This window comes from Zalophus californianus, chromosome 6, assembly GCF_009762305.2.
Source record: "Zalophus californianus isolate mZalCal1 chromosome 6, mZalCal1.pri.v2, whole genome shotgun sequence".
Taxonomy (NCBI): Eukaryota; Metazoa; Chordata; class Mammalia; order Carnivora; family Otariidae; genus Zalophus; species Zalophus californianus.
In genome coordinates, this window is record NC_045600.1 from 98274775 (window position 1) to 98299225 (window position 24451).

At 43.5% G+C, this 24451-nt stretch overlaps 1 protein-coding gene across 1 annotated transcript in view; it reads left to right on the forward strand.

Moving 5' to 3' along the window:
* CGNL1 (cingulin like 1) overlaps nucleotides 1–24451 on the forward strand; it is a 155484-nt gene that overhangs the window by 56512 nt on the left and 74521 nt on the right. The window contains exons 3-9 of the mRNA XM_027570815.2: nucleotides 957–2549; nucleotides 3307–3401; nucleotides 5161–5266; nucleotides 8133–8234; nucleotides 8780–8928; nucleotides 10302–10437; nucleotides 18931–19143. Coding sequence (XP_027426616.2) covers nucleotides 972–2549; nucleotides 3307–3401; nucleotides 5161–5266; nucleotides 8133–8234; nucleotides 8780–8928; nucleotides 10302–10437; nucleotides 18931–19143 — 2379 coding nt within the window. The 5' untranslated portion in view covers nucleotides 957–971. The remainder of the gene's footprint in view (nucleotides 1–956; nucleotides 2550–3306; nucleotides 3402–5160; nucleotides 5267–8132; nucleotides 8235–8779; nucleotides 8929–10301; nucleotides 10438–18930; nucleotides 19144–24451) is intronic.

The window sequence follows — 24451 nt, forward strand, 5'->3', positions numbered from 1 at the left end:
AGACTGACTCCGGGATAGAAAGAAAACTGAAAAAGGCCCCTAGCAGTGAAAGAAATGAGACAGCTGTCATGTGTGACCAGTTGTTACTGCTCTTCCTGGGGCTTCTTTGCTGTTGGGATTCTCTAGTAGGGGTGGAAGTGAACTTCTGGTGGGAGGCCTCAGAGTGTGGGGCGAGTTGTGCGTCCTGCCTGGCGATCTGTGTTCTGTCTCTGACAACGGTGGCCATGCCCCAGAAAGGTGATGGCACTGATTCTTGGCATTAGGACACATCCCAAAATAAGGGGCCCCAATTCTTTAGTTTTTTGTAACATTTTTCAGATCCATGTATTACTGGAACCTTTTTGGTAAGAAAAAAATGATGAAAAACTATTTTTAATCATTTGCTCTCATTGGCAGTCTCAGGAACAAATTAAAACAATGTTCTGAACATCATATCCAAATAAATAGAAAGATTTCAAAGCAAGATTGTGCATAAAAAAGGTTGAAAGTGCTTTTCCAACAGGAAGATCAGTAGTACAGGAGAAAAGAGAAAATGGTGAACATCAGAGTGCCTTTGGTCTTCATCGTTTCATGGAAAAGTACCTTGTTCTCAAATGCTAGTAACTGGAACATCCTATTGGTTAAAAATAAATAGCATAAGGTGTGAGGAAACTAACTAAGGAAAAAACAAAGCAACCAGAATGGCCTGTCAGCTAGAAACAGAATAAGGAGGTTATGCCAAAGGTGTCAGGTTCTTATGCCTGTCGTCCCCCCAGAGGCCAGGGTTCAAGCCCGGTGTTGACAACACCATGGTCAACGGAGGGCATCCAGAAAGGCCTGTTTGGATGAGCATTTGGTTGGAGTGTCCTTGCTGGTTAAAGTGTTCTGTTTTCTTGGAACTTTCCCCTCATCATCTTCATTTAAACAGCTGTAATTCTAACCTAATGTCCTCTTTTTACCCCATCTTTCTCTGGTAGAGGGAACAGTGAACCATGGAGCTGTATTTCGGTGAATATCAACATGTGCAGCAAGAATATGGCGTCCATCTGAGACTCGCAAGTGATGATAGCAAAAAATCAAGGAATTCCCAACACTCTAAGGCAGGCTCCTATGGTGTCAGTATCCGGGTGCAGGGAATTGATGGCCACCCCTACATAGTCCTGAATAACACGGAGCGGTGTCTGACAGGCACATCTTTTCCTGAAAATGGGCCACCGTTTCCATCTCCAATGATAAATAACCTGGCCCTGCGTTCCAGCAATGCGTCTGTGCTGGAGGAGAGCAGCGCAGAAGAATTGCAGCTCCCAGAAAATCCTTATGCCCAGCCCAGCCCAGTAAGAAACCTGAAACAGTCCTCTCTCTTTGAGGGCAAGAATGGGGTTCTAGAATGCAAAGAGGGGCCAGTGAAACCATCCCACATGTTGAACTTTCAGAGGCATCCAGAGCTTTTGCAGCCCTATGACCCTGAAAAGAATGAATTGAACTTGCAAAATCATCAGCCTCCTGAGAGTAATTGGCTAAACACTTTAACAGAAGAAGGTTCCAACAATAAGAAGGCTTGGACTTGCTTCCCCAAACCTGGTAGTTCCCAGCCTACCAGCCCTCCTTTGGAAGATGTGGGCAAATCCAGCGTGACGGCCATTCGTTTGTGCAGCTCTGTGGTCATCGATGACCCCAAGAAGCAGACCTCAGTGTGCGTAAATGTTCAGAGCTGTGCCAAGGAGGGGCTTGTGGAGGAGGCCCTTTCCCCTAGTGGGAGGTCCCTGACGGCCCACAGCCCACACACCCATCCCGAAACCAAGAAAGCCAGGCCGGACGTGCTTCCCTTCCGGCGACAGGATTCAGCGGGACCTGTCCTGGATGGAGCTCGGTCCCGGAGGTCCTCTTCCTCATCGGCAACTCCCACTTCGGCCAACTCTTTGTACAGATTTTTACTTGATGATCAGGAATGTGCCATCCATGCTGACAATGTAAATCGTCATGAAAACAGGCGGTATATCCCCTTCTTGCCAGGAACTGGGCGGGATATTGATACAGGATCAATTCCTGGTGTGGATCAATTGATTGAAAAGTTTGACCAAAAACCTGGGCTCCAGAGGAGAGGAAGGTCTGGGAAGCGAAACAGAATCAACCCAGAAGACAGGAAGCGGTCCAGAAGCGTGGATAGTGCCTTTCCTTTTGGTCTCCAGGGGAATGCCGAGTACCTAAACGAATTTAGCCGGAACCTGGGCAAGTCCAGTGAACACCTCCTCCGCCCGTCGCAGGTGTGCCCACAGAGGTCACCTGCTCAGGAGCACCGGGGGAGACAGAGCGTGGGCCGGGCCTTTGCCAAGCTGCAGGGGGCCCACCTCAGGCCTCCCCAGCAGAGCAAGGATGGGAAAGTTCCAGAAAACAAAGGTGGTCGGCAGAGTACAAACACGCATGCATCTTCCCTCCCAGCACAGAATAAAAAGGAGGAGGAAATCAAAACAGCCACTGCGACGCTGATGTTACAGAATCGGGCGCTAGCAACTTCGCCTGACTCCGGTGCCAAGAGGATTTCTGTGAAGACATTTACTTCTGGTACTCAGGTAATGCTCAGGTGGGCCTGAGGTAATGCTCAGGTAATGCTAGCTGTAGGAGGCTACAGGAATGCAGACCCTCCGTCTTGAATCACTAACTGCATATCTGATTTGTGTCAGTTTTCCCCTACTGCCAATTGTATGGTTTTCCAAGTTAACTCAGGTACAACTAGAATCCCATTGTGGTCCTGTCTGTCAAGTGACCTGTCAGACAATATATGCTTGATTTCTCTGTGTGTGTGTGTGACATCTGAAGGTGTGCAGAGTTTGTTGCCACACAGAGGTTCAGTGCTTAGGTTTGTGTAGATATACTGACTTTTCTCATGACATTGAGTGACTGGGTTAATATCTGGCCTGAGAAATTAGGTTAATTTTAATTTAGGTGGATCCTAAAGTGACGGAATTTACTTAAGTGGTATATTTAGTGTTTTGGTAGTACCAATAAAAAATAATGATAGTGGTAAAAATGATGATAAGGTTGGTAAGTGTCAGGCACTATTTGTTACAGATTCTAGGACTGCACCAACCCTATGAAGGTAGGTACTATTAATCTTCATTTACAGGTAAGAAAATTGAGGTGAGGCAAAGTTAAGTAACTTGCCCAAGGTTACAGAGCTACTAAGTGGTGGAGCCAGTTGTAATGAGGATCCTTACCTGAGGAATTGTTTTTGGAAAGTAGGAATGTGTTTGGAAGCTTCTGCATCAGGGTTTTGCCTTCTTCCTGGAAACTTCATCCTGTGGTCTAATAACAGGCTTTATGTTCCAGGCCACACCGGATCTGTTGAAAGGCCAGCAAGAGCTTACTCAACAAACCAATGAGGAGACGGCCAAGCAGATACTTTACAATTACCTCAAAGAGGGGTTAGTGATTTTCCTTAAAGGAGCAAAATCTTGTCCTTTCTGGGGGGGGGGGGGGGGCGGCTCGTAGTTTCCTTTTCTGAGACCTTGTGTTTTCCCCTCCCTTCCTGCCCTGTGCAAACTCTTTGAGGCTTAGGAGTCAATGGCTGAAGTTTGCATAACAGTATTTGAGTCATGGGTGGTGGGTGTGAAGAGCAGGGGGAAAATGAATATATATATATATAATTTATTTTTTTTGAGTAATCTCTGCATCCAATGTGGGGCTAGAACTCACGACCTCAAGATCAAGAGTCATGCTCTTACGACTGGGCCATCCACGGGCCCCTATTTTTCAAATGACTCCTTATTGTTTAAAAAGAAGTTCAAAGGTGGGAAGAATGTCTACTCTTCAGTTTTGACTTGAGTCTGCCACCTTGAGTTCTTCATGCATATAGTAGTTATCAATCGTCCCCTTATTAGCAGTTATAAATAAAACCACTTCTTCCCCTCCCTGGAGTTGACATTGGCCAGGAACCCCTGCTTCCATGATTTTTAAAGCATGTATGAGTCATTTAAAAGCACTGCTTTTCGCATACTTATCTTGGAGGTTGAGTTTGAGTAATCTGGTTTTCAGTCCTTGCTTAGATATTAGGTCAGGAATTCGCAGTTTCTGTTTCCATTGTCTCATCAGAAAGGATTAAAAAGGAAAAAAAGCTTTACAACCTGACGTGACTGCAAGTCACTTGGCAAGTACTCACTGGTATCAAAACACTTCCTATTTTTGCATCGTACCTTACACTTAAAGAGCTGACAAAATAGGTTCAGAATGTAAGAGAGGAGCCCTTTTTGGCGTGGGGGTGGGGGTGGGGAGTAACCGAGCAGATTCTTCTAGCTAAGAACTAGTTGTTGCTGTATTTTTTTGCTCATGCTGTATTGAGAGACTGGTGAAACAGACTTTAATAGAGGTGACTATTTGAGGAAACTTCTTTAAAATCTTTTTCCTAACTGCCAGGTATGTGTGATAGAAGGTGTGGTCGATGTTAGTAAAACTCTATCTGGGGGCACCTGGGTGGCTCATTTGGTTAAGCATCTGCCTTTGGCCTCAGGTCATGATCTCGGGGTCCTGGGATTGAGCCTTGTGTTGGGCTCCCTACTCAGTGGGGAGTCTGCTTCTCCCTTCCCTCTGTGCTCTCTCTCTCTCGCTCTCTCTCTCTCGCTTGCTTGTAAATAAATGAAATCTTTAAAAAACAAACACACAACAAACTCTACCTGTGAAAGTGTAGACGAAGAGCTGGGGTATTGACAATCTCCTCTTCGGCGATGTATTTTTTTAAACACGGGCTAAAAACCAGTTAAGAGTCACTGTAGATCATTCTTAGCGTAAGATTTACAAGTGAAGTGTGGCTGTGGGTTGTGTGTGAGAGAGACACACACACAAGAAAGTCCTTGCTGGAATGAATGTAAAGTCAGTTGAGTCAAACAACAAATTACTGAATTTTCACTGTATGTTTTCTCCAGGCTTAGAATGTGGGTACATCTCTTTCACATGCTTGGAAATGGGACCCCTCGTCCCAAATTGAGTGTTAGCATAGAACAGTTTATTTGAAGAGAAGTACACCATCCATCTTGTTCTCACACTGGCTTTGCCTGCAGCCTTAATTAATTCATACCTCTTGCAGTTTATCTTCTTAAGCGGCTCTGTTGTTTGTATGTTGTGGCACCTAAAGTATCCTGGGGCCCCTGGGTGTACCCCTCACTGTTTTTTCTGCTGCCTCTTTTCCAGAAGCACCGATAATGATGATGCGACTAAACGGAAAGTCAACCTGGTCTTTGAGAAAATCCAGACTTTAAAGTCTCGAGCAGCAGGGAGCACACAAGGAAATAATCAAGTAAATTGGAGTTCTGTATTCTGCAGAGGGCATTTAACTTGGAATGTGGCAAACAAATTGCTCTTTCTTCAGCCTGTACATTCCTGTACATTTGGTTATTGCAGTAAGTGGGAAGTTACCTGAGTAGGGAGCAGGACCTAAGACGGAAGATCATGTTGTAAATATTATTGTGCACCTGCCTTTTTTTCAGCAAGGTTTTTAAGAGATTTTATTTACAAAAATATATAACATATAACACGATGAAACAAAAAGGTGGTGAGCTTTAGAAAGAGAAAATAAGGGCGCCTGGGTGGCTCAGTTGGTTAAGCGACTGCTTTTGGCTCAGGTCGTGGTCCTGGAGTCCCGGGATCGAGTCCCACATCGGGCTCCCTGCTCAGCAGGGAGTCTGCTTCTGCCTCTGACCCTCTCTCCTCTCGTGTTCTCTCTCTCATTCTCTCTCTCTCTCTCAGATAAATAAATAAAATCTGAAAAAAAAAAGAGAGAGAGAAAATAAGAATAGGAAGAATGAAATGGAATCATGGACGGAGAACCCTAACATATCCAAGGTATCGAAGGAAGCTCTAGAACTTCAGAAAATAAATAAGAGGATAAGAACAGGAGAATAAGGAATAGAGACTGGTGAAGCGAACCAGCATGGGTGGAAGAGAAAGGAAGAAGTGGAGTGGGGCCAAATTCTTTTAAAAAAACTGCCTGTTTCGTTTATTGTACTGAATTCCAGTTGGGATGTGGAGATTTTTTTGGTTGTTAAAGGAGTCATCTCATGTTTGATGAACATCTGCTACATGCCAGACACACCTTGTGCCCTGACAGGAAGCAACATTTGAGAGGGACGACTAAAAGCTTGTTCCTCAATCCTGCACCACCTTGAATTGGCACCCACTTCTAGCTTGTGTGTCTTCTCTTTCCCTCCCGGGGAATTCTGCGTGGAAAGGAAAGAGTATACCAGAGACAGTTCACAGGAAGTTTGCCTATAGCTTCGTTGTAACTTTGGAAACATAGGTATACAGGATGTTCTTAGGCATCTGCTTCCTCTTTTCTCTACTGTTCAGCACTCAGCTAACCCATGACTGCTGCTGTGGCATCCAGTAGAACGATTAAACACACACACACACACACACACACACACACACACACACACACACACACACACACACACACACACACTATTCCCATGGGGGAATCTTTAAATTATACACCTTGCTTCTAGGCAGGCTTAAGGGGCTCTACATAGTTCTTAAAATTGGTGTAGGAGTTTTGTGCTAAAACTCTTAAATCCAAATTATCACTGTGACTCTTGCTTTTCACTCACCTGCATATTTTTAGGGTGAACACATCCTTTGGCCTTGATGTTAAGATTGTCATTGTGGGTCACAGACTATGGGTATCCAGACCAAACTAGGGAAGTTAGGTTAAGCCCTCTGGAATCTGGGACACTAACAGTGTCTCAAAAGAGTAAAGAAGTCTCTGGGAGAAGAAGGGAAGATAGAGTGTTCTAGGTAGAGGGACCAGCGTGAACAAATACAAAGAGGTACGTGTTCGCTATGTTTAGGGGACTGGAGGTGATTTAGTGTAGCCGGAGCAGAGAGCCAGGGTGTGGAGAGGAAGTGCCAGATGGAAAGGACCTTGGAAATCACAGAAGTTTCCATTTTCGGCTGATGGTGATGGGCCATCACCGATGGGCTTTGAACAGGAATGAATAGTGTGGTGTTTGTAGAAATTCATTCACCATGACTGCTTAATTGCCCAGACTTTTCTACTCCTGTTCTCTCCCTGTTATTTTCTGAATCTGATTATCTGTGGGCAAAGGCTTTGGAGTTTTATCTTTTTGGTGTGAGTTGAGTGATTTCCTGTGAGAGAAGGAAAGACCATACTGGAAATAGCAGAGTAGGTAGAGTTTTCGTTTGGGCGAGAACAATGTACAATTTCCCTCATTCGGTTGAATTTAGATTTCCATAATGGATTATTCTCATTTTGCCTAAGAAAATAGGAAATCCTGTGTTTTGTTGATGGTTGGGTTCGGTTAACTTCACAGGAGTAGGTGAGGAAGTACCTCATTCCAAGTTCATCACACACAACTCACACCTGGATTCAGGCGCGTGAGAGCCAAGACATGGCTTTTTCTAGCTTTGATTCCTGCTTTTATCCCTTTTCCTCCCCCTTTGTGGTGTTCTAACCACTTTGCTGTAGGATTTTAGCCAAATCCTTTTGAGAGCATCATCCTGTTATTATATCCATGGAAGAAAAAAGATGAGATCATTAATATTCATACTCTGATCAGAGTCTGTTTTCTAATAGACTCTCTAATCAGACCCCTCTTTGTTATATCTCCCTTCATTACGGAAATGTAGCATCTAAAAGAAGAAAGCCAATTCAGCCAACTACATTTATTTACTACTTGTACACAGGCATATGCAGAGAGTGAGAAAATCTCAGGTTCTAGAACAATGATTCCCAGTGCAATGGAAGTTCTGTAATAGATGGATTGTACGAAGGGCCTTGGGAACACAGAAACATGGGCTTTGGTTATAACCTTAGGCAGTGGAGGGATCTTCAACAAATACTTATTGTTTATCTTTTTACATTGTTTTATTGGGGTATGACTTATATACAGTAAATCGCACAACTCTTAACTGTCTAGTTCATTGAAGTTTTAGTATAGGTGTGTGTCCATGCACACACCACCCTGATCAAGATACAGAGCACTCCGATCACCCCCAGAAGCTTTCTTTGTGCCCCTTTCTCTAGAGGGGTTTACATTTGAATTGGGTCTTAAGATTTTGATGTTACTGCTCGCATTACATTTTGGGAGAAAGAAAATAAAGCATCTCGAACATGTACATTAGGGTATCTCTGCAATTAATTACAGGCTTCTAATTCTTCGCCTGAAGTCAGAGACCTGTTGGAACAGAAAAACAAGTTGACCACAGAAGTGGCTGAACTTCAGAGAAAGCTTCAACTAGAAGTCAAGGTATCTGGTTTTTCCTTTTATGTTATTTTTTAAATTTCTGTCTTGCAAAGAATATTTTAAGCAAATCTGGGTGCTCAAGTGAAGTGAAAGCCAGTTTTTTTTCCCCCCAAAAGAAACATTCCTCTCATCACTGAGTAAATTCCTGTATATTTGGCTCCTGCTGTCCAAAGAACTTTTTTTTTAATTTTTAATTTTTTTTAAAGTAATCGAAGCCCATAGACACCGTTTGCTTTGACAGAGTAAAACGCTGTTGGATTCAGGCAGGCCAGTAGGAAACTAAATGCATATCAAATATCCAAACTGAGTAATAGAAATAGCAGACTGAGGTTTAGCTGTCTTTGTATTTCTCTTAGAAGTATTACAACTCATTCAGTATTTAATGTTCTTTCTAGTTGCAAACTCCCAGGCCTAGTCATACAGGTTGATTAAGTTGTTTAATAAATGAGTGCAAAGACATGGAGTCCATTAGAGTTTTGAGGTAGTCTTCTGTGGGATTGCATTAACGTTCAGTGGAGGTACTTGAAAATCACATGTATTCATCTTAGAATCAGCAGAACATGAAAGAAGAGAGAGAGAGAATGAGAACAAGCTTGGAAGAGCTCCAGGGCCGGCACGACAGTAAAGTGGAAGAGAATTCCGTGCTGCAGCAGCGCCTGGAAGAGAGTGAAGGGGAGCTCCGGAAGAACCTGGAGGAGTGAGTTCTGGGCCAAGAGCCTTAGTTCCTGCGTCCGATGTAGCCAGAATCTTTTTGTCTGTTTAATACTACCCAGCCTTCCGAATATTTAGAGGGGCTGCTGACCCTTCCTTTTCTCCCTCTTTCCTTGTAAAATTGAGAAGCTGGTGACACATGCAGACTGGTAAGCAGAAAGGTTCATAATTTCAAAATTCGTTGTGTACCTTGAAGGATGCCTTGTAAAGTTTTAGGCCCGAGAGTAGCTCCTGGAGCTGATATGCGAGAAGCAGGGAATACTGAGTGGTGATATCTATAGACAGAGATTTCAAGGAGCCTGGACCCAGCCTCCCAAACGCACATGTCCTATGACTTCTGTAATCTCCCAATTTGTGAATTTTATCCTGAATGCTGCTGACCAGTGCTTATGCCTCTGTTGAGTCTGCAGAGAGGGAAAGTCAAAGCCAAGATGGCCCTGCCATTGCATTATATTAAAATCTGTGAAAAAGGGATCTAAAGCCAAAGTCTGCAAACGTGCAGTGCTCTGAAGCTCTGCGGCCGTGGTGGAGGTCTTAAGTGAAGGTCTAAGCAGGAGTGAAATCCAGAAGGAAATTCAAGAAAAATATAATAAAATCATTTGATTGCCTTTGCAATTTTGATGATGTAGTTTTTGCTTTAAAAACATTCCTAGAGGTTAGTTTTAGAAAAATTGGTGGGAAAAAACCCAAAATTTAGGGTGTAGTAAAGACTTTACAAAATCAAAAGGTAAAATCGTGAGTTTGATTTAGAGCAGAGGTTGGCAAACTTTTTCTGTCAGGTAGTAAATACTTTATGGTTTATGGGCCATATGGTCTTTGTTGGACCCCTTAAGTTCTGCCATTGTATTGTGCAAATGACCATGTGTAATACATAAATGAATGAGCATAGCTCTATTCCGATAAAACTTTATTTATAAAAATTGGCCGTGGGCCAGATAGGCCAAGTAGGCCGTAATTTGCTGACTCTTCTGGGGCTGGGGGCGGGGTGGGGGTCGGGAGTGGGGTGGCTTTAGTGAAGGCATTATCAAAGAGGTTCTGCTTTTTTGGGTCAGTTTCTTATCAACTAAATTCTAGTACCCTACGGTCTCCTTTTGGGGAGAAACTGTCACTGCATAACTTTCCCCATTACATTGGTTTGAGTTCTCACTTGCCTTCTTGTTGGACAAATTAGACTGTAGACATGAGTGCCTACCAGTGCCTTTTCTGGTTTGTGATTCCTTGTTCAGTATAGAACGGAGAATGGGAGGCTCCTTGGGGCTGCAGAGGACTCTGCTTGACCCTCTGAAGGTTTGAAATCCGACTGGATGAAACAGTGCAAGGCTTAGCACAGTCTCTCTGATGGGTTTCCTCCCCTGCTAGACTGTTCCAGGTAAAGATGGAACGGGAGCAGCACCAGACCGAGATCAGGGATCTCCAGGACCAGCTCTCAGAAATGCATGATGAATTGGACAGCGCCAAACGAGCTGAGGACAGGGAAAAGGGAGCTCTGATTGAGGTAAGGGGGGGAGGGCGTGGGATCTTCCTGGAGAGGATGGGAGGGGTGGGGGCGGCGGGGTCTGGATACTGCGAGCCATGTTCCACGGTGCCTATGGCTAGATTCCATAAAAGCATCATCTGTAATAGTTTTTAAACTTTGTCTTAGGAAGAATTTCAACCATACAGAAAAGTAGAAAAAAGTAATTCATTAACTCCCATAGAGCCCCAACCCAAATCCAGTGGTTGTCAACATTTTGTCATACCCCATTTCTTTATGTCCATTCATTTATCCTATTATTTTTTTCATCTGTCCATGTATTCATCTTTGCTGAACCATTTCAAAATAAATTACAGATAATACCACACTTCACCCCTAAATTCTTTGGCATGCATCTTTAAAAAATTAGGGAATTTTGTTATAAGCACAATACTATTATTATACCTAAAACAATGAATAATTCCTATAATATAACAATAATTATAATACCTGGTCCTTATTCAGAATTTGTAGTTGTCCCTCAAGTATATTTTACAGTTGTTTCCTCCACCCCCAAGCCAGGATCCAGTCAAGAATTCCATATTGCCTTCATTGTTCTCTTTCTCTGCCACCAATTTCTTATTCCCTGCTCTCTTTCTTCCATCCCGTTGATTTTCCAAAGAGACCAGACCAATGGCCCACATTCTGGATTTGTCTGATTATTTCCTCATGGTGTCCATTAACTTGTGCCATTATCTCCTGCATTTCCGGTAAATGTGAAGTTAGATCTAAACACTAATAGTTTCAGGTTAAACTTTAGGCAAAAACACTTTGTAAGTAATGCTAGTAATGGGAAAGCATTTTAAAGATGCTCATGCCCATACAACACTTATCACAGTTTTTTTTTAAGGCCCCCACAAGAGTGTAAGCTCCAGGAGGCAGGGTTGGTGATGGTTGGCTTAGTGTTTTCTCCTCATTAGCTGTTCCAGTGCCTGGGACATAGAGCACTTGGCAAATATTTGGTGGATGGTTGGATGGATTCATTATGAATAAATGAATGAGTGAATGAATGAATGAACGCTTTTGCTATGTACACAGGCTGTGTCCATCTGGCTTCTGCCCATATCGGTATATTCCCTATTGACTATTTAGTTCTTATCAGTCCACGAATCAGTGAATGAAGTTGACTCTTTCCTCTGCTTAGCATTTGTTAATTATTGTGTGGTTTCCTAAAGATAGTCATTATGTCTTCCCTGAATTAGACTGCCATCCTGTTAAGGTGGTAGATACATACATAGGCTGTGAACGTCTACATTTTTTTTTGGTCAGAGATGGGTAAAGTTGAAGATCAGAAATAGAACTTGTATCTCTGTGTCCATTTAGATGTTTTGATATTGGCTCTAATTATCATAACCTGTATTTTTGGCATAGTTTTGAAGCTTATTACCTTATAAGCTTCGGTTTGTACCGGTGTGTACTTGATACACAATTTAGAACAATGCAAAAAAATAAAAAGAAGAAACGATTAAAAAAATAAAACAGTAAAGGTACTTTGTCAGCATTTACTTCTCATTTTCTATAGCTTTCCCCCTAACGGCCTGGATCTTTGTTCTGGTCTTAGAGTTCAAGTTTCTGGCTACCTCCAAGTCTCAGCCGTCAAGTGTTTTCTCACTTCCTTCCTTGTTTCGTTTTGGAGTAATTCCCTGGAGGGATTTTAGGTCTTGCTCTTTAGAACTTAGAGTCTCTTCCCTGTGACTTGGTGGTAGCAAAGAGCAGAGCGCTGGTGGCTACCCAGTTATAGGTGTTATCACAAATTCATTTACCATATGGGCAGAGGGGAATTGTTTCTCTTCTCCCACATGAGCGTCTATCTCTCTGTCTCCACTTAGACCTTTTCTCCTGAGAAAGCCTTGGACCTGTTCCACAGCACCTCTTTTTATCCAATGACCTTTATCTTAAAAACCAGCACATTCATGGTATTATATTGCTTCTCGTGGTTCCGCCTTCTTCTTGGGGCTGAGATACAAAGACAAGGTACATTAGAATGGGGCTTTGAAAATGGTGTATTTGTTGCTGAAATATTAAAACATCATAAAATGGGGGAGTCTGGGTGGCTCAGTCGGTGAAGTCCAACTCTTGATTTCAGCTCAGGTCATGATCTCAGGGTTGTGAGATGGAGCTCTGCATCAGGCTCTGTGCTGAGCATGGAGCCTGCTTAGGATTCTCCCTCTCCCTCTGCCCCTCTTCCCTTGCTCACGTGCTCTCTTTCTCTCTCTCAAAAAAAAAAAAATTTTTTTTTTAATTATAAAATGAAATTTTAAAATGGAGGGGTGGTAGAAACATTTTCCTAACATCTTAATGACTATTTTTATTTCTACATTTTCTATTTTTATATCTACATTTATTTCTTCACTGCCTCCCTATCCATTGTTAGCTTTCATCTACCCTTCTGTAATTTAGGGACAATTATAGTGTCCCTACAACTTTGATACCTGCCTTTAAAAATTCATTTGTCAAGGGGCATCTGGGTGCTATAGTCGGTTGAGCATCTGACTCTTGGTTTTGGCTCAGGTCGTGATCTTGGGGTCATGAGGTCGAGCCCTGCTTCAGGCTCCGCACTCATTGTGGAGTCTTCTTAGGATTCTCTCTCCCTCTCCCTCTGCCCCTTCCTTGCACATGAGTGCTCTCACTCTCTCAAATAAATAAATAAATCTTTTAAAAAGTTCATTTGTCAGAAACGCTTTTCCTTATTATAATCTATAGTCTTTGTATTTCATTTTTTAGGGAGATAAACCATAATAAATTTCATCATCCTATATTGTTTCTCTCTCTCTTTTTTTCAATTACATAAAAATGTGTTGAATGTTTTTCACATGTATCCTTTTACTTCTTGAGAAAAATTTCCTAAGGATAAGTTCCCAGAAATGATGTCACTGAACAGTTTATGACTTCCAATAAAAATGTAGCTTCACAAACAAATTTAAATAGAAGACTTTGCCATATCCTGTGATACTTGTGTGGACACTTTATTGATTTGAAAAAGGGAAGGTGTTATCTTTGCTGTTGGGAAGTCTTTTAAGTTGCTGGATTTTCTCACTAACAGAAACCTCTAATTGTTAATTGTCCTTTCAGCTGAAATGCTGTTTCCTTATAGGTTCATTTTAGCGCATTTGAGCTTGCTCTATTTTATATCTGTCCATTTCTTCTACTAGCCAGTTAGTTCAAGAACATGTCGGCTTTGCTTCTTCCCCCATTTCATGCCTCACACAGTGCCAAGCAACAGAGCAAATGAATAAATAAATTTCAGTATTTAAATTATTTTAGAACTGTCACCATTTAAGAAAAGGGAATAATTCTGAATTGAGCCACATGCTTCTTTGCCTTTTTAAGCACAATGCACCGAGCATATATTATTGAATAAAATTTAATTAATTAAAATAGTCTGACTTATTTATAGTGGTAACTAGGATAAAGATATGAGCCTCAGTTTTGGTGATGTGTTTTCAGGCTGGTAATGAGAGACACAGAAAAGGAAACAGAGCACATCTGCTCTTAAAATAGCCGATATTGCTGGCTTTCTGATTATTTGCCTCTTTCCTGTAACAGGAGGAATATCATCTACTGCTGTCTTTCTGCAAGATGAGTTAGGGCACAGTTAGTTTCCCTTTGTCAGATTGGGTTTCTCTGGAGGTTCATCCTCACTGTTTCAATCAGGTTCCTTTGACTTGTCAGCAATAGTTAAAACATGATCTATGGTTTCTATAGCACTAATAAAATAGACCCTATCTCCTTGTCACATTCAATTTATTCTTCATATCTTAATAAAAAGTGGCCTGGGGGAATCTGATAACAGATTATAGTTATGGCCAAGTTTTCCATGGCATTTGGCTTAGAACAGGCTCTTAAACACAACGAGTATTAAGCACTCCTGCTTTTGAGTGTTTGAAAAAAGGTTGAAGGCTTTTTATTTTGGGAGGCTTGCCAAATGCACAAGATTTTTCATGAAATCTCTTTTAATTTTTTACATTTTGTTAAGTAACATTGGACACTAACACAAAATCAGTAAAGTAACAGTAAGAGAGAATAAAGTTAAAAAAAAGAAGAAAGGAGAGAGAGAGAGGAAAAAAAAGAGTAAAAAATACCATTCTCTTAGGATAAACCATATAATTGACCAAAAATAAGATGACTTTGTAATATGTTAAACAGTTGATGGTTCTGAACTTTTTTTTTTTTTAAATTCAAGTTACAAAAATGATTACAAAATAAGTTTTCAACCACTTCTTTGTTGGTAAATGCATTCCTATCCATTCTGGGGGTAATGGGTGAACATGAGACCTTGCTCTAAGTGCCATGACAGTGGAGTTTCTAATTACCAACCATCGTCTTTGATGGGAGCCTGCAGTGCTGATGGATGGGCCTCACTACTGCAGAGACTGGTAATGGCTTATCCCTGGCATTTGCCAAGATGCAAGTACTTAAAATATTCTGGTATTGAAATTGTATTGATCTGAGGATAAACTGTGCTCAGAAACGAAGTCTCTAATCGTAAAATACTGGTAGGATATGACTGCATATTTTACAAATTTTAATTAAAAAATAACTAAAAAATAATGTTTTTCATCAGCTGTGATATGCTTTCTAGGCCATTCTTCTGGGGGAAAAATTACATAATTCCCTATCAGCTACAGTTTTGGCATAAAACCTTTTATGTGTCCTTTCAGTGAGTGTGGGCTGTAGATAGAGACCCTATGACTTCTGGGAAACATGTACACAGAAGAGATCAGCATTTTTCTCAGTTTGGTATGGAATACCTGTGAATAGGTGGTGTGTGAAATGGGGCTTTCTATGGGCCAGTGAGTTGCTGGCCTGGATATTCTGGTGTGTGGGTCTCAGTGCACCTGCTATCAGGACAGCCACTCGCTGCTGCTAAGAACAGCCAGGTTCCAGAGTGTGCTTTCTTTTTCTTTCAGCTTTCCTTCTTTCCTTTCAGGTTCTGGGCTTGTCTCTTTTCTTTAAGGAGGTGGACATCCTCCTTATAGGCACTTCCAGCCAAACACAGTGTTCTGTTGCGTTTGCATCGAAGAGACTGAGCACGGTGTAATCGTTTGCCCCTAAGCTCCTCTTGAGTGTGTAGGCTTGTCGTCAGGCCTGCAATGGCTGTGTGATAAAGAGAAGGGGCAGTCGTATTCAGTCTGTGTCCCAGTCTTCCACCTATAAGCTGTGTCATCCTAGGCACGTTAGTGTCTCAGAGCTCCAGTTTTTTGTTTTTTTTTTTCATTTAGGAATGAGAATACTATTAATCTCCTTGAATATTCATCTCCTAGGATTTTTGGAAATGCTTAGCACAGTTCTTTTTACATACTGCGTACCAAGCACAGTGAAATTTGTAGTGCCTTCCTGCCCACATACACACAGACGTACTCACTAGATTTTTATCTCCTGGAGGCTTCTGTGTCTGCAGCTAGCCTGGATGCATAGAGGTTTTGAAAGTGCTGATTCTGATTGGCCAAGGCCTCCCTCTGTTTTCTCTGACTGGTGTCTCCAGAGAGGCATGCTCATCTCCGATGGATATTTACTTAGGTTTTGAAATTTATATATTTCCTCTGCTTTCTTTGGCTTGAGATGATTGGCAGTAAGGCTACTGAGGTGATGAAGTCAAGTTTTTGAAATCTCTCCTGCCTTTTGGTCTCTCCCCTGGACAACCTCCAAGTGCTGCTGAGCGATACGGCGTGGTACAATCTGATGGGATCTGTACAACACGGGCCACAACAGCATGTCCGTGTCAAAGGGACCATGAAAACCTAGGTTCTTGACATGCATTGGTGGCACTACACAAAAGGCGACACAAAGCACAGATATATCCTGGAAAAGATAAGTGTGGGAAGAGAAACTGCCTTATCATCACAACAACTGAGAAACAAATGTGTGAGAGTAAGAGCAGGGAACGGGGGTTGGAATCACAGAGACTCCCACAAACAGGCTGGCGGAAGGCCCAGGAAGACCTGCAGGGATAGCCGGTAGCAACAGTGATGGGCACGTCTCTGGTCCTCCTGAAGGAGGGACTGGCAGCCTCGGCACCAGGATGTCCCCCTTTTGACGAATCTCAGGATGGGCTCTATTTTCCTAAGATTCGCTCGTGTGTTCTGCGCTTGGTGCTTCGGAAGACCCCGAATTGCCATAGTTAGCTGGATGAATCTCTTGGCATTTCATCTGAACTTATCAGTGCCTGCTAGTGAGATTCTGGAAGGTGTGAAGTCTTGGTGCCTGCAGTGCAGCCCTACCCTGGGACTGCAGAGATTCCCCTGGTTTCAACGGATGTGCAGGTCCTAGAGAAAAGGAAAGAGATTCCATTGCCAGTTATATTTTCATCCCCTCATGAGTGACATACTTCTTGAATGGAAAGTAGTTTCTCATCTCTGAGGCCTCGGCTTCCCAGGTGGCAGTCATTCCTCTGATTCCCCAGGAGCTCCAAGAGCACAGCATGTGTATTTACTCAGAAGCCACCAGTGAAAAAGAGAGACTAGTTTAGAATTCTGTTATCTGCAGACTTCTGCTGTACTGCACATGTTAATTCATTTATGTTCAGAACAGACACATTCCCAATAATGTTGATCCATGCACCAAAAATGTGATCACATCGGTATCCTTCTTTCGAGGGGCTGACAGTCTGGCAGGGGAGAAAAGAAAATAGTCTGATGGACTGCAGGTAAAAGAATCACGTGCTCTGAGATGTATAGCTAAAGTGAGATGGGTATCAGGAGGGGTATTCAAGGGAGACTTCTTGGAGAAGGTCCTGCTGTATCTGCGTCTTCAGAGATTTTCTGAGAGGCAGAGAAAGAGGCGGGACTGAGAGGGAAGAAGGGCACTTGAGACAGGATGCATGTGGATAATGTCATAGGGGCCCCAGGTGAGCGACTGGATGCAGGGAGCAGTTGGGTGGCAGGAGAGCCTAAACCAGGGAGGTGAGGGAAGGGATCTAAGATGTTACAGAACTTTTGGAGGAGGAGAAGGAGGAAAGGAAGGAACATGATGCATTCACCAAAAAATATAAACCTACTGAATCTGAGGTGCCTGTGGGACATCCAGATGGTTGTGTCTGGCAGGTCACTGGAAGTGCAGGTCTGAACCCAGATAGGAGTTGGAGGTAAAGGTTTGGGAGTTACTTGCTTAGAATTAATAGATGGCGGGAAAAAATAGATGAGCTTGCCAAAAAAGAATAAAGAATGCAACTTTGCATTCTTGGGGATCATCTTAGCTTTTGGGAAGAGGGAGAGAAAAGCCAGAAAAGACTGTCTAGAAAAAGCAGCCTGAGGGAAGAAAACAGGCATGTACCGTCTCTGAACTGCAAGGCCAAAGAGAATTTCAAGGAGATGGGCGGGGAGGATCAAAGAAGGGTCCAGAAAAATTGAGGACTGGGAAGAAGCCTGGATGTGGTAATTAAGAGGTCACTATGACCTTGGAGGGCACAGTCTTAGTGCAATAGGATCCAAAGCCATATAGCAAGAGATTAAGGAGTGAATAGGTGGTTATGAAGCACAGCCAACAGAAATTACACTTTCAGGAAGTTTCGTGGAGAAGCTTGTTTCTGTTTTGTTTTATTTTGTTGCCTTTGAGCCAGTGGATTCTTATGCCCTGAGGAAAAGGACATAGCTCCAAGGAAACGGAAGAGAAGAAAATGACAGAAGAAAGATCACTGATGGAGGAAAGGCTTGGAGCAGTCTGGCGAGGGGCAGCTGTATGTGTGTGAGGCAGCCGCGGGTGGGAGAAGGCTGGGCATGCGGAGGAGAGCCGGGGCGGAGAGGATGCTGAGGCAGCCATGTCCGAGTCCCGCCAGCATGAAGTGAAGGCGTCCGGGCTTGACGAGAGAGCTCAGTCGGTCTGGGACAAAGATGGCGAAGTAAAAGGAATGCTGAGCTTTTGGCAGGACACACTTGGGTTTAGGGAATGCGATTTGTAGTGGAACTTGCTGCCCCGGTTTTGTGCCTTTCCTCAGGAACTCCTGGCAGTTAACGAGGAGAAGATGGGAGTGTTGTGCCTGCTCAGAGGGGCGAGCGGGACCCGAGGAGAAGGGGCGGAGTCAGCCAGTCCGGGGACCCTGGGTTACGGGTTTGTCCACGCGCCGCTGGGGTCCCAGGGGTGGTGTGACGTAAGTGAGGCCAGCCCGTCGGCATGTCCCGCAGTGAAGCAACAGCACGCAAAAGCCCGTTCATTGCAAGAGCGACAGACCTTTCATTGCACAGGAAGGAAAGGAGGTGGAAAAGGCAGACATGCCTCTTCAAAGCAATGAAAATGAAATCAGTTTCCCTTTTTCTTCCCTCAAATTAAATCAAACTCAGAAAAGCTGAGACGGACAAATCAAGGGGAATGATGGCGTCCAAGGAATGAAAAGAGAGATGGGGGGATGGTCTAAACTGGTGGGGGGTGTGGGGAGGAGAGAGTCGGAGGACAGCTCGGGAGTATGGCCGTTGGCCCCAACCGGGCGGCTGGGCGAAGGTGATTAATCCTCACCTCCCCTTTCATGATTCCTCTCTCTAGGAACTCTTACAGGCAAAACAGGATCTTCAAGATCTGCTCATTACCAAAGAGGAGCAGGAAGACCTCTTGAGGAAGCGAGAGCGTGAACTCACCGCCCTGAAGGGAGCCCTGAAGGAAGAGGTCTCCAGCCATGACCTGGAGATGGACAAGCTGAAGGAGCAGTATGACGCCGAGCTGCAGGCCCTGAGGGAGAGTGTAGAAGAAGCAACCAAGGTGAGTCACCGCGCCAGGTCTGACCAGACTCTAGGGCCCATCGGCCTGGGGTGCGAGAGTCCGGCTTGGGGACAGACGAGGGAGTGAGACCACCGTGCCCTCACCCGTGCCAGTCATTTTTCATTACAGAGTGAAGCTCCATTTCATCAGATCATGGAAATAGAGCTTGTTCACAAATAATGAGCTTGGCAGTGCCACTGTGGACCCTTTTGAGTCAGTAAATTTAAAACATTGTTAAGGACACGGGCACGCTTTCATTCAAGGTGAGATTTGGAGGCCCATGAGTGAGCCTCTTGCAGAGCAGAGAGCTGGGTCCCTCCAGGTGTGCCTAAAGGTCGGAGGCCAAGGGCATCGTGTAGCTTTGCTAACCGGGCAGGGTGGCCGACCAGACGCAGATTTCTGGAATCCTTCACCCCTGCCCCTGCCTTAGCCTGTTCCTTTTGACTCGTGACGCCTTCTGTTGAACAGTTCAGGTCCTTTTCTCAGCAGAGTTCCACGAGGGTTAATTGGCTGAATTGTCCAAACCCTTGCCAGATAATTTTTCTCTTAATTGAATTCTTGGCTCCTATAAATAGATTGGAAAATTATGTTGAGGTCTTTTGGTGCAGGCCTCATCTTGGCCATTGGAGAAGAGAAAAACAGTGTTTTGAAGGGGAAAATGCTCTGCAATATCATGCCATCTTTAGGGAATGAGAGGAATTACAGAGCATAAAGTTTTTAGCGTCTCTGCAATGCACAGGTTAAAGATAATGAGGAAAGAACTCTTGATATTGTTGTTTTATTCTGGGATGATTACAGAGACAGCTCAGAGCAAGTAGGCCCCCTCTCTCCCCTAAGCTGCATAGTGATTCACTGATTTTCAATTATGGCATGGTAATTGCAAATGACAAGAAGTGAAAGATGGTTTTGTTTGTTATAACAATAAAAAGTCTGGGAAATAGTCTGTTTGGGGTTGTTATAACTGAGACAATTTTTAAAGCTCTTCTCATTGATTTGCCTTAGTGGTTTTTTTTTGTTTTGTTTTGGTTTTTTTTTTGAGATTTGGTTTCGTTTGAGGGAGAAAATGGAAACCGATTTCATTTTCTTTGCTTTGAGAGGACGTGTCTGTTTTTTCCATCTTATTTTCTTTCTGTGCAGTGCTCCAGGCTTTTCTGTGCTGTTGTTTCATGGAGGATGTGCCAGGAGGCTAGTGAGAAAGATGATTCTCCTTTGAATCCACCACATGTTCCTCACCTTCAGACCTTGCATCAGAACTTGAGTTAATGTGGTTGTTTCAATGAAGGGTATTTGAGGATGGTGTCTTGGGCATGTTTGTAGTGATTTAAACGTAAGGACAGTTAAGAAGCTTCTAGTCCGCTGACAAACACTGTGAGCAGGGAATGGAAACATGGTAGGTGAGTGGAATTGAGATAATCTGTAGAGACTTAGTCTGTTGCATTTTGACCCTTTCAGAGGTCAGTATTATATGTTAATTTACAGCATTTTCATTATGCCAGTTCAAGAGAGATAACTTTCTTGACCCGTGCCGGTCTGTGAAAGAAATAACAGGTGAGTTTGCCAAGATATCTATCATGGGCAGAGAACGTAGGGTTTCTGAGCACCTAGAAACTAACACAAAGGGGCTCGCCTTAGCATCCAAAGGGGTACATGCCAGCAAGCTTCTTTGCCCCAGGTCATATTCTATAGTGCTGTCAGCATCTTTCCCTGAAAGGACAAATCTGATCATGTCAGCTTCTGCTTAAAGGCTCTCTTGGCTCCCCATTGCTCCAGACATAAATTCAAAATTGTTAGCATGGTAGGTCCTTTCTCTGCCTAACCCTGTCTCCAGAAAACTCCATATTCTTTTAGTCCTTTCACCTCTGTGCATATGTGGACTGACTTCCTTCCACTTTTCTGCCTGACCACCCTCTTCTCAGCCCTCAAGACCGTCCCCAAATGTCCTCTCCCCTGTGATGATGACAGGGTACCTCCACTCCCCTCAGTGGATCCTTCCATAGGGTTTCTGTTGCTCCCTGGTTATTCCTCTACTGTAGTTTGTATCATACCATGTTGTAATTCATCATGTCTACCAACTTCATTAGACTCTGAGCTTCTTAAGTACAGGGGCCATTTTTATCTCTCCCCCCCGCCTTTTTTTTCCCCTAGAGTGGGAGTGACAAACCCAAGTACCTCAGGGCCTAGACAAGGGACATCAATGAGTGGACCTCTGGGTGTGTTGTTGGGGTGACAGTAGGGCATGGTGGAGACTGTGGCAAACTAGAAAGTGGGCCCTTTGCTGTAGGGTCAGTTGCTTCTCTGTTGCAGTTGAAAGTTGTCAGTGAAGGAATCCTGGGCCCATGTTGCAATCTCTCAAATTTTTTTTTTTTTTTTTTTTTAAGAAGCCAGATATCTCGGGGTGCCTGGGTGGCTCAGATGGTTGAGTGTCTGCCTTCGGCTCAGGTCACAATCCCAGCGTCCTGGGATTGAGCCCCGTGTCGGGTTCCCTGCTTGGCGGGGGGCCTGCTTCTCCCTCTCCTTCTAACCTTCCCCCTGCTGTGCTCTCTCGCCCTCTCTGTCAAATAAATAAATAAAATCTTTAAAAAAAAAAAAAGCCAGATATCTGGATGTTGATGTGAGATCTCCTGGCTTTTAAATTAGCAAGAAAAGAATGATAGAGACCAAACTCAACCTATCTGTACATTGACAGCGTGTGATCTTCGTCTCTTGAGTTTAACACAGTGTCTGGCACGCAGTTATGTCTATGTGATGTCTGATGAATGAAAGTAAGTGGAGGACAATTTCCCCTCTTAACTAGGTTTTCAGTCCCTGTGGCGTGGTTCCTGTTGGATTTTCTCCGATGGTGATGTGGGAGGTCTTTTAAGAAACCCTGCTATGACTCTGAATTTCTGTACCTTGCTTTTATGTTTCCCTGCAGTTTTTTCAAGAGCATCATGATTGTGTCTTTGCACCTGTTAGCTTTTGCTTCTGAAGGTGGTTGCCGAACAAATGTGACAGAATCTTATCTAATAGAAAAAATTATGTCAGTCTAGTGGACAGATGCTGCCTTTTTGTTAAATGATTTACATGTGGGTATTGTAGAATAGAATTTTAAGATTATTCTATTAACTACTTGGAGGACGGGGAATTAAATAGAACTTTTAAAATTTGGTAGTGTGTCTCTTAAATGTGTGTGTGCACTAGCCTTCAGCCTTTTCTAGCCCCAGGGGAAGGACTCCCCCATCACTGTGACTAAAAACTGACATTTCCTTGAGGAACTGTGTTGCAGTAAAAAGTTTATTTCCTTGGTAAGTCTTAGGAGGCAGCTCAATTGCCTGGCATCAGATTTTCTAATTTTCGCCACTGCCCTTAAACAGTGCTAAAGTGCTATCTTATCATTGTCCAATAACAAATATTTCATCCTGGCCTGAGCTTGAGCACTAGAAGTTTTTGTTTTTGTTTTTGTTTTTAGTGTTCCATGATTCATTGTTTGCGTATAACACCCAGTGCTCCATTCAATACGGAGCACTAACAGTTTTAAATTACTAGAACATTAGGTGAAAACTGTCAAGTTATGTTAAGAACATTTTACAGGTATTCCAAATAGATACCCTGTAAGAGTGGTTTTTGTAGACCTAAGCAGCTACACCTTTTTTTTTTTTTAAAGATTTTATTTATTTATTTGAGAGAGAGAATGAGAGATAGAAAGCACGAGAAGGAAGAGGGTCAGAGGGAGAAGCAGACTCCCTGCCGAGCAGGGAGCCCGATGCGGGACTCGATCCCGGGACTCCAGGATCATGACCTTAGCCGAAGGCAGTCGCTTAACCAACTGAGCCACCCAGGCGCCCAAGCAGCTACACCTTTTTAAGAACAGGTTGACTGTTTCTCAGATGAGAACTCATGAGTGCTGTGGTTTTGGGGGATTTCCTCGTGCAGCAGAATGAAGCAGACCTTTCCCTCCAAGCCGTGGTGCTTTGGGTCACTGGGTGAGCCACTTGGGTTCCCTTCCCATAGAGAATTGGATCTTCATGATTGTTAGAAAGGGGGATTCTATCTATCAAACATTCTTTCAAAGGACCCTGAAGGACTTTGACACCGTATTTCATAACATACTTTTTTGTGTTGTGTCCTCTTAGACTCTTTCTAGTTTTGAAAAGGAAATGTCCTCTCTCTCCTTGAGTTTGTGGCCATGGCCGGGATCCAAGTGAAGAAACGGATAGTCAGTGGGGATGTGAGTGGCTGCTGTCTGGGAGAAAAATGAAGCCCGTCCACAGTGTTAGCTTCTCCTTCCCATCTGCAACTCCTTCTGCAAAAGAGAAGAGCAAATGGCTTAGTGTTTTGGGTTTATTTTTTTTTTTTTTAAGATTTTACTTATTTATTTGACAGAGAGAGAGACAGCGAGAAAAGGAACACAAGCAGGGGGCGTGGCAGAGGGAGAAGCAGGCTTCCCGCTGAGCAGGGAGCCCGATGTGGGGCTCGATCCCAGGACCCTGGGATCATGACCTGAGCCGAAGGCAGACGCTTAACGACTGAGCCACCCAGGCGCCCGTGTTTTTGGGTTTTCCAGAGAGTGGGCTCAGCTCAAATTTCCAGCTCCTACAAGAAGGACCCTGATTGGACCCTGGTTGCTTCTTGGACCTTACTGTTTCCAGGGACCTGTGAATGCTGGAAAGTTTGTTCTAGGTTTTATCTCCCCTGTCATACTCAGGACTGTCATCATTTTCCACTTCGCATCCCTCGTGTGCTTGGCATTTAGTAGGAGGTCAGTAAATGTTCGTGAATTACAGGAATATAAATAGACATAAGAGAAGATGCCCTTTGAGTCTCGGCAGTCCTAAGACATTAGACTGTTTTGGGGTCTCATTGATGAATTAAAATGGTTTCTTGTGAAAATGACCAAATCTTGTCTGTTGAGAGCAATATCATAATGTTAGTGTTGATCTTCGAAGGGCCAATTTGTGTCTAAAAGACGTAAGCATTTTGAGGATGTTAAAGGAGCCACTTTTATTTTTGTATTGTGTGATGGGACTTCTGGGCCACGAGGCTGTTGTACGGCCCCAACATGCAGCAGTTAAGCCGCAGATACCTCTTACATGAGTGGATGAGGGGTAAGTGGAGGGAGGATGAAGATATGTGAGAGGCTCTTGCCGTCCTTCGCTTCTCCATTGGTATCATTTGTAAATAGAGCGTTTACAGATTGACTTCCTGAACCGTTGCCAAGTGCAAGGTATTACGAAGGTTATGAAGATAAATCAGATAAATGTACCTTCCAGAAGATTGAAGGGGAGAGAAGTAACACTCAAGCTGACTACAGAGTAGGAAAGAGTAAATG